Source organism: Scyliorhinus torazame, chromosome 6 (assembly GCF_047496885.1).
Source record: "Scyliorhinus torazame isolate Kashiwa2021f chromosome 6, sScyTor2.1, whole genome shotgun sequence".
Taxonomy (NCBI): Eukaryota; Metazoa; Chordata; class Chondrichthyes; order Carcharhiniformes; family Scyliorhinidae; genus Scyliorhinus; species Scyliorhinus torazame.
The window spans coordinates 224,309,042-224,326,986 of record NC_092712.1 but is presented as its reverse complement, the minus strand read 5'-3'; the positions used below and the strand labels follow the sequence as shown (position 1 = coordinate 224,326,986).

The 17,945-nt window shown below is 42.9% G+C and overlaps 1 protein-coding gene across 1 annotated transcript in view; it reads right to left on the bottom strand.

Annotated features, from left to right (window-relative positions):
- Window positions 1-17,945, bottom strand: part of dnah5 (dynein, axonemal, heavy chain 5) — a 521,599-nt gene that overhangs the window by 426,490 nt on the left and 77,164 nt on the right. The window contains exons 2-5 of the mRNA XM_072509474.1: window positions 12,784-12,918; window positions 10,517-10,601; window positions 6,482-6,645; window positions 321-539 (exon numbers count right to left, since the gene is read on the bottom strand). Of these exons, the coding sequence (XP_072365575.1) occupies window positions 321-539; window positions 6,482-6,645; window positions 10,517-10,601; window positions 12,784-12,918 (603 nt within the window). The remainder of the gene's footprint in view (window positions 1-320; window positions 540-6,481; window positions 6,646-10,516; window positions 10,602-12,783; window positions 12,919-17,945) is intronic.

Below are 17,945 nucleotides of genomic sequence, written 5' to 3'. Positions count from 1 at the left end.
AAACTCCGCACACACAACAGCCCAAGCCGGGAATCGAACCAGGGGCACTGCCGCTGTGAAGCAACAGGGCTAACCACTGTGATACCGTGCTACCCCGGAGCCTGGAAAGCTCTGCCCAGAACCCTGCAAACATTTCCCAGACAGTTGTGAATTGTGATGGAGGAAACATAGAAGCATGAAGTTGGTGAACAAATAGCTTCATTTACATGTGCGCATCTTCTTGCGTACAACATTTAATGTAGATAAAGGCATGGATATAAAGAAGGGCATACTAAACTTTTTAATATGAAAGTAAAGAGCATTTTAGATAAATTGCTTACTTTTTCCACCAAGCTCTCCTGAGCACTAGCTAGAACGCTCACAAAACCATCCAATGAGCTGAGGAAATCTTGGCGTACAGCACTGGCCTGAGGACTGCTCAACTCTCCCCAACCATTGTTCATCTTCTTCAAAGCAGGAACAAACACTTCTGACAGGAGGTGTTCTACAGCTTTCAGCAACCCAGCATCAGATGTATCAAGGACATTGAAATTTACTTCCTAGCAATTTTTTAAACAAAAGAAGAAAAATCTTAATTGACAGTATTTAAATGGATTCAGTATTTAGTTCATTCCTTTAACCTATTATACATAGTATAACATTTTGGTTTTTTTGCAACATAGAACCTGGTGTAACAACGGCCTGATTTTTTCAGATGAAGGGGCCTTGCTTCCCGCCATCCGAAGAGAATCCACGTCAGCTCAGTGCCCCACAGCCATTTCACACTTGAATTAGCATTAAGTGGCTGTAGGCGGGACATCTGTCCCTCACTCAAGAGGAAGTTCCACCTGAGAGAGCTGCTGTGGCCAATCTGATTGGCCACAGCAGCTCTCAAGGGCCCGCAGCGACAGGGCTACATGGTCAGATGACTGAGGCTAAGTTCGGGCACCGGAGGCCCAGCTTAAGTTCAAGAGGTCCCAGGATAGGGGCAGACGTGAGGTCTGGAGGTTACGGGACTCTATGGGGAGTGACTAACTTCAGAAGAGGGCATCTGATGGAGGCCGCCCCCTATGTCCCATCCCATATCCAAGATGTAACTCTGTTGATTTCTGGCCTGTCTCCATGGAAGATCGTTCCTCCTGCCTAAGAATTGAGGCTGGGCAGGAAATAACAAGAGGTCAATAATTGCCCACCTAAGTGTGAAACCATTGTATGAGGAAAGGAAGGCAGGAACCCAGGGGAACCTCATCACTCCACTTTCACTGCCCCCCACCCCCCACCAAAATACCCGCCAGTGGCAGAGCCAACGTGTGGGGATATCTCCTCCTTCTGATGCCATGCCAGAGGGGGGATTGGTGATCATAGGCTTCCATTGGATTTGTGCATGATAAAGCTTGGCAAAATTCTGCTGTGGTTGCGATTGCTATCTGCAGGATGGCTGACAGGAAACTCTTCCATTCTTACCACCTGCCATCAGGCATATTGGAAGGATTAGTGACTGATAAATTGACCTATTTGGCCGCATCATGAACGTTCCTTCCATGCCCATCAAGTCCTTAAGTGGGATTTGAACCTGGACCTTCAGGCCCAGTGGGGAAATGCTATTACCACAAGACCTGCATGGGCATACCACAAATCCGGAACCCATTCTATTCTGCCATTAGTGGAAAGTTACACAAATTTGTGCTGGCACAGGTTATATTGACAACACTGACCCATTATTTATTCACTTTGGAAATTGAATATATATATTTTTATGAAATACCCTCTTGTTTCAATTTCATTCCAATCAATTGCCATCTTCGTTCAACAGAATGTTTCAATTGAATTCTGCCATTCACAACTATACCCCTACCTGAAATTCCATGTAATATACATCAGCTTAATCCAAAATTTGCTTCAGCACATAAATCAACAAGATGTGTGGAAACCAATACCTCTGGACTGACAAATTTACTTGACAAAAGTTATGTTCAAATTTAAAGTAATAAATATTCTTATGATAATATACCAGCAAATATCTGATCATTAGTTCTAATTTTTTTATGCTCTTAGGTAACCTCAAGTACTGCCATCAATACTTGTTCTTGCTCTCCTTTTTAAAATCGGCACTCGCTCATTGTAAATTTACAAATTCATGTATAATAAGTAACCCTAATTATCTTACTGTATATGAGGATTGAGCTTTCTGATTTTCTTTCTTAGTAATATCTCATGACTCGCATATCTCTCTTTCTCCCTTTCTGTCCTTTGAGGGCAATCAACTTTAAGCTCATGCTTATTACACACACCCCCGATACAAAGATATAATACTGATCCACAAGTACTAATGATATTTGAATCTCACAATTGTCATGAATACTGTGATCATAATAATTTGTATCATTAGTGAATGGTATGGAAATAAATAAGTAAATAAATAAATATTTGCATCCTTCCAGGAATCACAATACCATGTACCTATTTTGTGAAAATGTCCTGAGATGTTAAATTACATCTGACTATCAGGAGTGCAAAGTTTGCAGTTCATCAAAAGACCCTCAATGATTCACTGAATATACACATCCTGTGATCTGATACTGTATAGACCTGAAAAATCAGTTTTAGTGATATTGGTTGAGGGATGAATATTGGCCAAGATACCAGAAGAGCTGCCCTGTTCTTCTTCAAATAGTCTTCTACGTCCACCAGATACAGCAGACAGGACCTTGATTTAACACTGCATCCAAAGCACAGACATGATGTCCATGAAACCATTGTTAATTGTCGTAAAAATCCATTTGGTTCAGTAACATCCTTCGTGGAAGTAAATCTGTCATCCTTACCTGGTCTGGCCTACATGTGACTCCTGACCCACGGCAATCTGGTTGACTATTAAATACCTTCTGAAATGGTCCAGCAAGCAACTTAGTTCAAGGGCAACTAGGGATGAGCAACAAATGCAAGCCCAAGTAGCAATGCTCACATTCTATGCAAGAAAAAAAAACTCTAAAGTGGCAGCGTAAATGTCCAAATGATGTACTCCAGTCTTTGGAGTAGGGCTTGAACCCACAGTCTCCTGATTTAGAGGTGAGAGTGCTACTATTGAGCCAAGGTTGACGTTTTGCACTCGTGTATGAAAAATATAGTCATGCCTGTGCTGTTGAAAAACTGATCCCACACATCGAACCATACCTTGGCACAATTCACCATCTCTTAAGAGGAAGGGAGGAAAAAAAGTAACAGCAAAGGTTAAAAAAAAAGGGAAGGTTGAGTTATTTCTAGCCAGAAAACCATCACCTAAAATATTTTTCCCCCGAATTCTAAAGACTAACATCCTATGGATTTTTAATGTGATTATTCAGCTTCGTTTGGACCAAATAAGAGGCACTTCTGTGCATTCTCAATGTAACTGCTTTCAAATTAATTTTTATTGGCTCCTAAAGGATATATTACTATTATATGGCATAACATTATGAAAGAAATGTGTAACGGATGAGGAAAGCCTTTGGGCATCAGTAACAATGCCAGAATCTCTGTGAAGTGCAGTGAAAGGTTCACCTTCAAGAGATCACGATCACGCCAAGGTTTTGTTTACAAACGTAGTCATAACTTTCCCTGAAAAAACACCATCTTACTGCATTCTAACTAATTCCAACTTGGAGTCACAGGGCGCGATTCTCCAGAAAGATTTCCAAGTGTGGGAGCGAGCGAGAATTACCGCGAGCTTCCCAGCCTCGGCCCAGCAAGGCCGACAATGCAATTCAACGTTAACTGGTCCACTTAACGAAGCCTCACGGGCTTCTCACCGCAAATGAGCGTTTGCCAGCTAATTCGCTAGTACTGCGCTCACCGCCCCCCACCCCCCCCACCCCCCCCCCCCCCCCCCGCCCCCCGCTAACAAGGTTGAGCAGCACTTACTCAGCCAAACACAGCCAGCTCGCAACAACGGCGCCAAGGAGACCAGCCCCAAAATTCAGATATGCTGGCTTAGGGAGGCTCCGAATCGCAGTGGAAGCCAGAAGGGATGTCCAGTTCCTGCTAGGGTCCCAGAAGGTGAGCCATAAGGCAGCCAGTGCTGCCTTGGGGATGAGGTGGCGGCACCTGTGGACTTGTGGAATGAGACCAGGAGGATTGGCCTCTAGTGCCGAAAAAAGGCCAATGTCCTACACAGAACAGCACGAACGAGTAGACACCACCTACCCCAAGGGAGCATCCATTCCCCAATTCTCCATGCGACCCACAACACTCCCTCCACCCCCTCCCCCTTCAACCTCGCCCCCCCCTCAACACTCCCTTCGCAACTCTCTTTCCACCACGGCACACCACGCATGTGGCTAACATGCATGTCAGCACATGGGACAGGGTGGCACAGCTGTGCATATGCTGCCGACAAGTGAGCCAGGGCCCTCCAGCCTCAGAGCCCCCAGGTGACATCCGCCAGGGGCATCAAAGGCCACAGGATGAGGTAAGCAGCTGGCTGCCTCCACCGGAGATGTGCATCCTGGGGAGACACCTAGACGTAATGGTAGAGCTAGGAGGGCAAAGCGTGTTAAGGATCACTGATCACGGAGGGCTAACCAGGCAGGTTGGGGACCGCACCATCGGGAGAGTGGGGGCTTGTATTGCACATTAAACACTCTTGTGCACAACCAGCATGATGCCTCTGTCACTTTCTTCCACAATGCAGGCCGACCTCCAAACCCTTGGCCCATCTCTCCAAGCAGCTCCCCCTCCCCGTGGCACTCACCCACCCTCTGGCCGTGGACATATCCTTGGAGTTGTGTCCCATCCCCTGGGTGTTCAGATGGTGGCTGGTGCGTGTGTGGTGTTTTCTCCTGCAGTGTTCAGGCACAGTGGCCAGGCATCAAGGTATGATTGGAATGCTGGGCAAAGACTCCCACATGCTGCATGACTCCTACATGGAAATCCACTTGGGTTGTGCGAAGTGCTCGCTAAATAACCTTCAGCCGCATGGCTAGAGACCTCGGCAGTTCGGGGGGGGTGGTAGGGTGGGCAGTGGGGCAGGGTCAAGGGTTGCCCCAGAATGGGTACACATGATCCAGGGGTCAACATGGTGGCGCCGTGAGCAGTTGCCCCCCCCCCCAGCCTTCTTTGGCAGCCCACCCCAGCGGAGGGTTCCCCCACTCCACCACCCAGTACAGGGGCGGCAACCTCAGCGCCCCCGGGCTCTTTGTCTATGACCAAAGATGGCTACTCACCTCCTCGGCTCCCCACCGAAGCCCTTCCGTCAGGTTCATGTTTGTAAAAAGGAGCACTAATAAGCGGCAGCATCAACACTTGCTGGGGAGGCCGCTGATTGACAGGAAGCTGTTGGATATGGGGTGGCTCTCGTTAATTATATGGAATGGGGTTTAAGTGGTGATAATTGGTTTCTCGCCACGCTACGACGAGATCCCGATTTCGCCCACGGAAGCGGCCTGTTGCATCGCAAACTGTTTGCCGCTTGGCGTGGTTCCAATCTTTGGCCTCTCGCTTAATCGAGAGCATAACGAGGCCAGAGAATCGCGCCCATAGAGTTTTTACAGAACGGAAAGTGGTCCTTCGGCCCATCATATTCACGCTGGCCATCAAGCATCTTTAAATTTTGGTCCCATTTTCCTGCACTTGGTTTGTAGCCCTGTATTTTACGGCATTTCAAGTGCTCATCTACTGAGTGTTTCTGATTCCAACCACCCTCTGGGTGAAAAGGTTTTTCCTGACGTGCCCTCTAAATCTCCAGCCCCTTACCGTAAATATATGCCCCCTGGTATTGGCCCCTCCAATAAGTGGACCTGTTCCTTCCTATACCCCCTATTTATGGCCCTTTTAATTTTATACACCTTAATCAGGTCCCCCCCTCAGCCTTCTCTGCTGCAAGGAAAACAACCCCAACCTATCCACTCTCGTGTGATATCTAAATGGAGGACATTTTTTTGATGCCCATAATCTCCTATCCAAAGTTACCAATCATTATTCCATCATCTCAATAATAATAATAATAACCCTTTTATTTTTATTTTTTTAAATAAATTTAGAGTACCCAATTAATTTTTTCCAAATTAAGGGGCAATTTAGCATATTCAATCCACCTACCTTGCACATCTTTGGGTTGTGGGAGCGAAACCCACGCAAACACGGGGAGAATGTGCAAACTCCACACGGACAGTGACCCAGAGCCGAGATCAAACCTGGGACCTCGGCGCCGTGAGACTGCAGTGCTAACCACTGAGCCACCGTGCTGCCTATAATAACCTTTTATTGTCACAAGTATGAAGTTACTGTGAAAGCCACCTAGTCGCCACATTCAGGAGGTAAAATCGTGAGAATTGCTTTCCACAGACTGTTCTTAAGAGCCTCCTTGCAGCTGATCTGAAAGCAAGGGCTGATCAAGGGAGGTGATCAATTTGGCTGCCTCAATAGCTGTAAGGCACAGGGAGCATAAGTGGAATGAGAGGGGTGTACCGCAAAACCCAAAAGAAAATTGTAATTTGTGGTTTGTGAAATCGATTCAATTACTTACCTTGTGTACATTGTCTATAGTGATTGCTTTAGAGGTGTTGGATCGTAGAAAAATAATGCAAACACCAGTGAGTGCCACATCTTTCCCCTCAGTCACAAATATTTTTGGTTTCCTGTTTCGTGCCATATTAGGATTTGCCCCCGCTCCAAGAAAGCCGACATAGACTGGAAAAGAAATTAACAATAAATTTATCAAAATACTCACTGCCAAGTCACTTTTCAGCATTTATGTTCAACTTGGAATTAGACACAAACATGGGTCCCTTATTAAAATGGAAGCCTCCCAGACTGAAAGTTTGCTTATCTCTGATCTGAGAGTTGGAATACTGACCTGCTGACTGATGCAAGAAAATCCCAACTGGGATCTAAATCAAAGTTATAGCCTGGCTTCTAAAAGACTTCAAAACTTTTGAATTAACCATGATCTCCAACAAAGAAGGCCAATGAGACAATTACATGAACAGCCCTGAACTTCTGTGGAGTTGCAATCAAAATCATATTGCCACTCTGTATCTAGTTACTTCATTTAAAATTCAGCCGTTCCTGTCTCGCACAACATTTCGACTCAGGTCAGGAGAGAACTGTGTAGTGCAGTGCCTTCCCAAGGCCTTCTGTCAAGAGTCAGACATTGAGCAGGCTACAGACCCTTTTTTACAACACTGACTGTCGCAAAATAAATAAATTTAAAGATCCATCATCCAGAATCCAACAGAATGCCAGCAGCACGCAACCAATCCCTCTTCTGTAAAATAATTTTGTACTACCCACATTCACCCTCCACCCTGATGACAGACCAAACAATCCCCGATATGTACTAATTCCCACCATCCTGACTGCAGTGCTGGCAAACTTAAAGGGCTCTCTTGTGTTTCAGAAGTCCAGGAATACTCCCAATGCAGGTAAACTCCATTTCCTCTAGCGTTACTATCGTCCAACAGCTTGTTGTGTATTTCCATCTTTAAAACTAATTAGGAATGAAAAGTAACTAAAGCAACAAAAGATCTCATTCCCAAAAGAGCAATATCTTGACTAATTTTGTCACTGTAAATCAGTGGCACTGTTAGTATGCTCTACGTTGCTGAAATACCATGTATTTTCTGACTCACCATGAGAGATCTGCTAGTAGATATTTGTTTACTTATTCTGGGACATTACAAGATGTTGATTTCTCCTTGGTCACCAATTATGTTATTATTTGTTTCACGTACATACTTCGGCTTTATGTCTTTAGCCTTGATTGCTTTGTCTGGATTTCCAGAAAGCCTTTGACAAGGTGCCACACAAAAGATTGTTGCATAAGATAAAGATGCATGGCATTAAGGGGAAAGTAGTAGCATGGATAGAGGATTGGTTAATTAATAGAAAGCAAAGAGTGGGGATTAATGGGTGTTTCTCTGGTTGGCAATCAGTAGCTAGTGGTGTCCCTCAGGGATCAGTGTTGGGCCCACAACTGTTCACAATTTACATAGATGATTTGGAGTTGGGGACCAAGGGCAATGTGTCCAAGTTTGCAGACGACACTAAGATGAGTGGTAAAGCAAAAAGTGCAGAGGATACTGGAAGTCTGCAGAGGGATTTGGATAGGCTAAGTGAATGGGCTAGGGTCTGGCAGATGGAATACAATCTTGACAAATGTGAGGTTATCCATTTTGGTAGGAATAACAGCAAAAGGGATTATTATTCAAATGATAAAATATTAAAACATGCTGCTGTGCAGAGAGACCTGGGTGTGCTAGTGCATGAGTCACAAAAAGTTGGTTTACAGGTGCAACAGGTGATTAAGGCGGCAAATGGAATTTTGTCCTTCATTGCTAGAGGGATAGAGTTTAAGACTAGGAGGGAAGTTCTGCTGCAATTGTAGAAGGTGTTAGTGAGGCCACACCTGGAGTAGTGTGTTCAGTTTTGGTCTCCTTACTTGAGAAAGGACGTACTGGCACTGGAGGGTGTGCAGAGGAGATTCACTAGGTTAATCCCAGAGCTGAAGGGGTTGGATTACGAGGGGAGGTTGAGTAGACTGGGACTGTACTCGTTGGAATTTAGAAGGATGAGGGGGGATCTTATAGAAATATATAAGATTATGAAGGGAATAGATAGGATAGATGCGGGCAGGTTGTTTCCACTGGCGGGTGAAAGCAGAATTAGGGGGCATAGCCTCAAAATAAGGGGAAGTAGATTTAGGACTGAGTTTAGGAGGAACTTCTTCACCCAAAGGGTTGTGAATCTATGGAATTCCTTGCCCAGTGAAGCAGTAGAGGCTCCTTCATTAAATGTTTTAAGATAAAGATAGATAGTTTTTTGAAGAATAAAGGGATTAAGGGTTATGATGTTCGGGCCAGAAAGTGGAGCTGAGTCCACAAAAGATCAGCCATGATCTCATTGAATGGTGGAGCAGGCTCGAGGGGCCAGATGGCCTACTCCTGCTCCTAGTTCTTATGTCGCAGTTTGTGGAAGCACTCAAATTCGGTAAAAAGTTTTTTAGCACACCAGAAAGAGACAGCTTGAATGCCAGTTGAGACTGAAGTTTTAACTTGTGCAATTCAGAAACCATGTTTGTGCTGTGCAAGTTATGTTCCTACTACATATTAAATTTCAAAGTCATTATGGTCAGAATGCATAAAACTCTTTTGAAACAAATAATTCATTTTAAGAAACATCGTGAAAGGTTTTTGTGGTACAACTTAATGAAAATTGGCAGTATATGTAACAGGCTATCCATTTGGTATCAACCATTTTGTGCTTTGGCAAAGGCAGATTTCAATCCCATTGTTCTGGATATCAGACTTGGACTAATAATCTATATCAACTGTTGCTTAAGCCAACACATGGTACTAAATCAAAAGAAGAATGAACAGGATTTTCAAGGAGTGAATTTTAAAAGGTGATAAGACTTTGTACTTCCACCTGCCTTAGCAAACAATTATGAGCAGGATTTTGTAGTAACATGCCCCAGTGGACCAAGGTCAGGACGAAAAAGGCTCGGGTACAATTTTATCTAGTCTGGCAGCTAGTTGGTAGCTGCTTCTCTCCATTAACTCCAAATAGAAGATAGGTTTAATAACTTAAAAATCAAATTATTTGTTGTTCAAAATCCAGATTGTGCTACACCAGCATAACTAATAGTTTCAGATTGACAATGACAATCAAACAATTATCAGGGTTAATTTTTCCAGTGCCAATTTAATTTGACAATTTAACAAAATGAGATTTGAACTCCCAAGTTGTGCTGGAGGTGCATCACAACACTATTTAAATATTGTATGGTGCACCTGCACAGTATATTTAAAAAGGCTTCATTATAATATTGAACAGGCCAATCAGGAATTGCAAATTTAAATAAAAGTTGATGGGCTGTTTTCAAACCAACACCAACAGTTCTAAATACTCTTCAACTACAATCACACTTCTTGACAAGTACAAGCTCACGTCAGCTTGACAGTTTTATCTCAAGAGCAGCTAAACGATGCAGATCCAGATCACAGATGATTTCCAGTCACTCGTGACTTAGTTCATCACAATAAAGTTGGTAATGGGTGGCCTCAGCATCTCTGGCTTTGGAAGAGAAATATTGGCCAGTGATGCTGCTCCTGGCCACTATTAATTCACAATATTTGGACAAAGGCAAGATCGAGCTCAACTGTAGTAATGTTGAATATCTTGCACTGTCACAGATACATAATGACAAGTGTGACAGACTAACGTATGCACTGGAACTGTACTCCAGCAAAGGGATCACGTATTACAATTATTTTTATTGAATCATTATGTTAGAGACGTTTAGTCAATTAGATCTTGCCACAAACCTGTACAATGACAATGACTTCTTTTGAACATGAGAACACCAAGTATCAAACCTCAGTGCTAGGCAACCGTTGATCAACAATGTCACTTGGATGGCTTCTTAAGGTAATGCATTGTATTATTTGGTCTTACAAAGAAATAGAGTACATAAAAATGCTTAATGTTTACCTCTAAATTACTACACAAAGTTATTTCGGAACAGGATTAGTCCACTTAATCTTTTATTTGTTTTCCTCACCTGTTTCAGTTGGCTCCACTTCTTGATAATAAAACATAAGATGTGGAAGTCCTCCTGCAGCAAAAAATGAATCCATGCGTTCAATCTGTAAAATTAAAATAGCCATAGAGGCCAAAAATTGTAAATCATGAATGAATGTGTCAGCACATTTTCTGAGCTACCTATTCTCAAACACAGTTTTAAAGAATGGAAAAATCATGTAACTTCAGTTAAGAAATAGAGATAACTTAAATATTCTATGTTTGTATTGTGTGCTAGAAATAAGTTATAAGTTTATGTTTAATTTGTATGGCAAGAAAAAGTTAATAATTTGAGTTTAACTTCATGTTAAACAAAGGTGCCTGCAAGTCTGTAGGTTTAGTTTTACTTTAAACTTTGACTGCATTGTAATGACAGTTTCACAACATAAAAGCAAATTACATGGTTTAAAAACAAAAACCATTGATTCGCAATCCGAGGCTCACACTGAAAGGCAGTTTGGAACCAGGCAACCCAGAGGCAAGAAATATTCCACAGCAATTGCTAGCACCGGCAGAACAATAGCTTGGGACTGGCTTTCTGTCCCCATGCAAAGAACAGAAAGGTCCAGAAAGTAGGGAATAGGACAGAGGAAAGTCCCAGGAAGACTGCAAGTCAAAGGAAGTTAAAGTCAGGAGCAGAAAGGCTCCCAGTTAAAGAGGGGGCTGCAAGGTACAGACTGGAGACATCAGCTCGTGAGAAGTCAGACATCTGAGGTGGTCCTCAGGTTGGTAACACCTTAGTACAGTCTGTGAAGCAGTGGTGTTCTCTTTGCATAAGTGGGTACCTGAGAGGTTGTGTGGAAGCCTGAATACATGTGGGCATCCAGGGCAAAGGAATACTGAAAGAAGGTTTAAATCCTGGATGCAGATCCTTGGTGAAAGCATCAAAGAGAAGCATTTCTTAGGAGGAGATTCCAAGGAATGTTCTTAGAGAGTGGAGATTGGAAACCCTCGTATGAAAGTCAGAGTTCCAATGAGGTGAGTTGAATCACAGTGTGACATGCATCTGAGGGAATTTGATAAGAAATCCCAAGAAGCTGTTTTGAGTGGCCTCTGTCAATTGTTTTCAGAGTGTGGTGCGTCTGACCACAGTTTGCCTATTGGTTTACATGAACTGTACACTTACTGAGAACATTAGAGTATAGGATACATTTTGTAACTTGTGCTATCCTTACAAATCTGTATATATCTGTAAACGTATAGCTGGGGTGAAGGAGTAGTGTATCACAGTTAATATTTTCTTGTTTAATAAAAATGTTTTGTTAAAAGTTCATTGGCAGTCCTGTGACTCTGTTCGTGACGTTTCTAAACAAAAAATAAAAATGAGGATCTATCAAGCTGGGTTCCATCCCAGGGTCTGACTTTTCCAGTGGTATCAGTTGGGGTCATAATACGCCAAAAACTAAGGGCACATTTAAGAATTTGAAAGTAATCTTTATTCCATCAGTGAAGGAGACTATAGTACTTCCCCTTCACTCATGTCAAGGCGTGCTTGAGCGCGTTTCACAACCTCAGGATGTCCCACAGTGCTTTTCAACAAATTAAGTACTTAGTTGAAGTATAGTGTTGTTATTCTGTCAGAAACATGGCTTTCAATTCAAACAGAGCAACATCCTATAAACAGCAAGAGTCAATAAAAATATCCTTGGCTAGAGTGATATCAACTGAAGATTCAGTAAGAAGTACAAATCCACCAACGATCAATATCGGGTGGACCTTTGAATGTTAGATCTTTTAACTTTCATTAGAAGGTGTATAGTATTATTATCTTATACCAGTTTAGGGCAGCACGGCAGCACAGTGGTTAGCACTGTTGCTTCATCAGCGCCAGGGTCCCAGGTTTGATTCCCAGCTTGGGTCACTGTCTGTGTGGTGGCTGCACGTTCTCCCAGTGTCTGCGTGGGGTTTCTCCGGGTGCTCCAGCTGCCTCCCACAAGTCCCAAAAGACGTGTTGTTAGTTAATTTGGATAATCTGAATTCTCTTTCTGTGTACCCGAACAGGTGCCGGAATGTGGCGACGAGGGGATTTTCACAGTAACTTCATTACAGTGTTAATGCAAGCCTACTTGTGGCAATAAAGATTATTATTATTGTTTGATATATTCTTTAGGTATATTTTTGGCACTGGTGATAAGGAAAAGGGCTTTGGCTGCAACAAGACTGTGGCAAATATTAAAAATCATATTCTAGGTCTTAAATGTTATTGTTCTTCTCAGCTTAAAACATTTCAATAATGCTTAGGTTTACCTGGGCACCTTCCAGAATGGCATCCTCCACCTCAGCTTTCTCCAGTCCGAGGCATGAGGCCACAACCTCCAAAATGTAGTCATGTTTGCCGTCCAACTGAGCCCTTTTAGCTTCTCTTTCCTCCTTTAACTTTTGCTGTAAGAGATATTGTTTTACAGTTACAAAACATGGGAATAAAACCTAAAACGGTTCCTTTTCTTGGTGTAAGATTTGATACTTATTCGCATTCTAACACACCTCCTACATAAGCTGCATATGCTAATTCATAAATACAGTAAAATTGCAAGTCTCATGATTTAGTTTACCCACAAACATCTTGCTGGATCTCAAATGTTGATTATTTTACAGATGTGATCATTTATTTGTGTTTAAATGAATGTTCCTCATTAATAGTTACCGAAAAAGCAAAAAAATAGCTAACTTTTAAAATACCCCGATTGGTAAATTCTAACAAATATCTCTGCTTGGGGGCCCGCAATTTCCTCCCTAGCCTCCCACAACGTCCTGAGATACATTTCATCAGGCCCCGGGGAATTATCCACCTCAACGCACTTCTTCCAGCACCTCCTTCTCTGTGATATTTACACTTCAAGGCATCACTGTTTATTTCCCCAGGTTCCTGAACATCCTCAACAGTAAATGCCGATAAGAAATATTAATTTTGATCTCACCCATCTGTTGTGGATCAGCACACAGATGACCTTGTAGATCCTTAAGTGGTCCTACTCTCTCAATAGTTACTCTTTTGCCCTTTATGTATTCGCAGAAGCTCTTTGGATTCCCCTTTGCCTTATCTGCCAAAGCAATCTCATGTCCCCTTTTTGCCCTCCTCATTTCTCTCTTAACTATACTCTGACAACCTCAATACTCTTCAAGGAACCCACTTGATCCCAGCTGCCTATGCATGTCATATGCCCCCTTCTCTTTTTGACCAGGGACACAATATCCCTAGTCATACAGGGTTCCCTACATCTACCAGCCTTGCCCTTCGTTCTAAAAGGAATGTGCTTACCCTGAACCCTGGTTAACACACTTTTGAAAGTATCCCACTTACCAGCCATCCCTTTGTCTGCCAACAGACTCCCCCCCATCAACTTTTGAAAGTTCCTGTCTAATATCATGAAAATTGGCCTTGCCCCAATTTAGAATTTTAACTTTTGGGCCAGACCTATCATTCTCCATAGCTATCTTAAAACTAATGGAATTATGGTCACTGGTCTCAAAGTGATCCCTTACTAACACTTCTGTCACCTGCCCTTCCTTATTTCCCAAGAGGAGGTCAAGTTTTGCCCCCTCTCTAGTCAGGCCATCCACAAACTGAATGAGAAATTCCTCCCGAACACACTCAACAAATTTTACTCTATCCAACCCCTAATGCTATGTCTATCCCAGTCAATGTTGGAAAAGTTAAAGTCCCCAACTATTACCACCCTATTTTTCTTGCAGCTATTTGGAATCTTATATATTTGTTCCTCAATTTCCCACTGATTATTTGGGGGCCTGTAGTACAATCTTATCAAAGTGATTGCTCCGTTCTTATTTTTCAGTTCTACCCATATACTCAGTGGGTTATATATCCCCTCTCAGTAATGCTGTGATATTCTCCCTAATCAAAAACGCATTCCCCCTCCTCTCTTACCCTCTGTTCTATCTTTCATATAGCATCTGTATCGTGGAACATTGAACTGCCAGTCCTGCCCCTCCCATAGCCATGTTTCAGTAATAGCTACAATATCTCAGACCCATGTACCCATCCATGCCCCGAGTTCATCTGCCTTGTCCGTCAGGCCTCTTGCATTGAAATAAATGCAGTCTAATCTAGACTTCCCTTGCTCTCTACCCTGCTTTATCAGACCGTCGGTCCAGTCATGTTTTGTGCACTCTCCCTGTGTTTTATTTCTCTTAGCCTTATTTGACCCATTCACTGCATTCTCCACAGTCTCTGTATTCTGTACTGTGGCCCTTTTTGATTTTTGACTTTGGTTTCTCTGCCTTTCACTTTTCCCCTCACTGCCTTTTGTTTCTGTCCCCACTTTAATTCCCTCTGACTTCCTGCGTCAGTTCCCAGCCCCCTGCCACATTAGTTTAAACCCTCCCCAACAGCACTCGCAAACACTGCCCCGAGGACATTGGTTGCAGCCCTGCCCAGGGGCAGACCATTCGGTTTGTACTGGTCCCACCTCCCCCAGAACCAGTTCCAATGCCCCAGGAATTTGAATCCCTCCCTCTTGCACGACATCTCAAACCACGTATTTATCTTATCTATCCTGACATTCCTACTCTTGACTCGCAAGTGGCACTGGTAGCAATCCTGCGATAATACCATTGAGGTCCTACTTTTTAGTTTAACTCCTAACTCCCGAAAGAATCATAGAATCTACGTGCTGAAGGAGGCCATTCAACCCATCGAGTCTGCACCGGTCCTTAGAAAGAGCACCCTACTTAAGCCCACACCTCCACCCTGTACCCGTAACCCAGTAACCACATCTAACCTTTTGGACACTAAGGGGCAATATAGCATGCCCAATTCACCTAACCTGCACATCTTTGGACTGTGAGAGGAAACCGGAGCCCCCGGAGGAAACCCACGTAGACACGGGAAGAAAGTGCAAACTCCACACAGACAGTCACCCGAGCCCGGAATTGAACCCAGGACTCTGGAGCTGTGAGACAGCAGTGCAAACCACTGTGCCACCGTGCCGCCCCTATTCAGCTTCTAGGAATTCATTACATTTTTAGCCTATATTGTTGGTGCCTATATACACCACGACCGCTGGCTGCTCAATCTTCCCCTCCAGAATGTCCTGCAGTCACTCCGAGACATCCTTGACCATTGCACCAGGGAGGCAACATACCATCCTGGAGTCTTCTTTGCGTCCGCAGAAATGCCTGTCCATTCCCCTCACCAATGAGTCCCCTATCATTATAGCCCTGCCACTCTTTTTCCTGCGTTCCTTTGCAGCAGAGCCTGCCACGGTACCATGAAGCTGGCTGCTGCCACCTTCCCCTGGTGAACCATCTTCCCCAACAGTATCCAGTAGTGTTTCGGGCTTAATTTTTGAACTGTCCAATCACATTGCAGTTGTCAGTTTTAAGCTATCTTTCTTTCACCATTTTTTACTAAATACATATTAAAAATACCATTTGTTTGTCTCCATAATCATACAGATTCTTTGTATATATTAAAATAATTTGTTGCTTACTATGGTTCTTTATGTGAGTACTTAACTAAATTTCTCACAACAATATTGGTATTTATTTTCATCCTTCCAGTGCAGAGTACTCTCTAACATTATTAATGTGGTGTCTAAGATACTATTTTTGTATATTTATGTATATTTAGGAGACTTACATTAATCCCTTTTACCACTTGAACATAAAATACAAGTACACTGCTACATTGCAAGAGTTAAAGCCAAATTCCAAGCTCTGGGTGTCAATATAAGATCCATGGTTTGTTATCATTCCCATTTGGCTGTCTTTTATAATGCCAGGCAGGATTCTTGCTTAATTTTCCTTGTTTCCTTTCTACCTACTGTGGTTACGCTCCACGCTGTTGATGTGGAAACATATGCTCACTGAAGGATTAACTACTGCACCATAATAATCTCCAAAGTAATTAGTCAAATCTGCAGTAGATCATCAGATAATAAAGATATGTTAAAATGCTGTTTGCTTTGCAGATGAATAGTGATAATCTTCTTACTTTTACTATTAGTTTAAATTACTGGTACAAAATTTAAAGATTAGTGCTAACCACGTGCTTTCAAAGCTGTTGGGTTGGTGTTTGATACAAGTGCATGCTGTGACTCACCAACCTCCCACCCTTTGTTCTTCTGTTTCTTTGCTTCAGACATTTCCATATAAGCAATGATTTAGCAATCACTTTTAACAGCGATTGATATCCACTGTGTGGTACCACATAAGACTCGAAAGATTACTGTTATTGAAGGAGTTTGTGATTGATCATTCCTATGCGCTCCCCATTGTGAACAAAAGCATGCAACCAGCAGAAAAGCTTGCTCATACCGTGTTCCATCCAAAACACCCGATAAGAACAAAGAACAAAGAAAAGTACAGCACAGGAACAGGCCCTTCGGCCCTCCAAGCCCGTGCCGACCATGCTGCCCGTCAAAACTAAAATCTTCTACACTTCCTGGGTCCGTATCCCTCTATTCCCATCCTATTCATGTATTTGTCAAGATGCCCCTTAAATGTCACTATCGTCCCTGCTTCCACCACCTCCTCCGGCAGCGAGTTCCAGGCACCCACTACCCTCTGTGTAAAAAAATTGCCTCGTACATCTCCTCTAAACCTTGCCCTTCGCACCTTAAACCTATGCCCCCTAGTAATTGACCCCTCTACCCTGGGAAAAGCCTCTGACTATCCACTCTGTCTATGCCCCTCATAATTTTGTAGACCTCGATCAGGTCGACCCTCAACCTTCTTCGTTCCAGTGAGAACAAACCGAGTTTATTCAACCGCTCCTCATAGCTAATGCCCTCTATAGCAGGCAACATCCTGGTAAATCTCTTCTGTACCCTCTCGAAAGCCTCTGGTAGTAAGCTCTAAATTCTGCAGCCCTTAGTGATTTACTATTGTGGCAGGACTACATTTTCATTTTCAATAATTAAACCATTTCTGGCCATTGGTGGCAAGACAAATGAATAGTGGCTGTCAAACTGTTGTCATTTTGTGATAATTCTTTGTTTAAAATCAGCTCCTTATTGCCTTGCTCAAATCGAGTTTACAAATTAAAGCTGCAGTGAAAGCAACCACTCCCGGCTTGATAGATGCATTGTCTGACCCACATTGGATTGTGCTCCATCCAGAATCAAACAACTAATATATTTTGAGTTACTGATTCAATCAAAATCATTAATAATCTAAATAGAATTTAGTAAGTGAGTTTGAGACCACAATGGACATGCAAACAGCTCAAAGATTCCCAAATCAATAGCACATTATTAGACCTTTGAGCAAGAACAGGGTAGTATGTTGCAATAACATCGCTGCTTAGTAACAGAGAGAACCCAATTAGTTATCAGAAAGAAAGCCTCCAACAAATATCTGATCCTTATCCCTGACACACTGCCCCTGAAGAGAACATGTTGACTGCGAGAAACTACAAGTTGGAAAAAATATATCACCGCTAAAGTAGA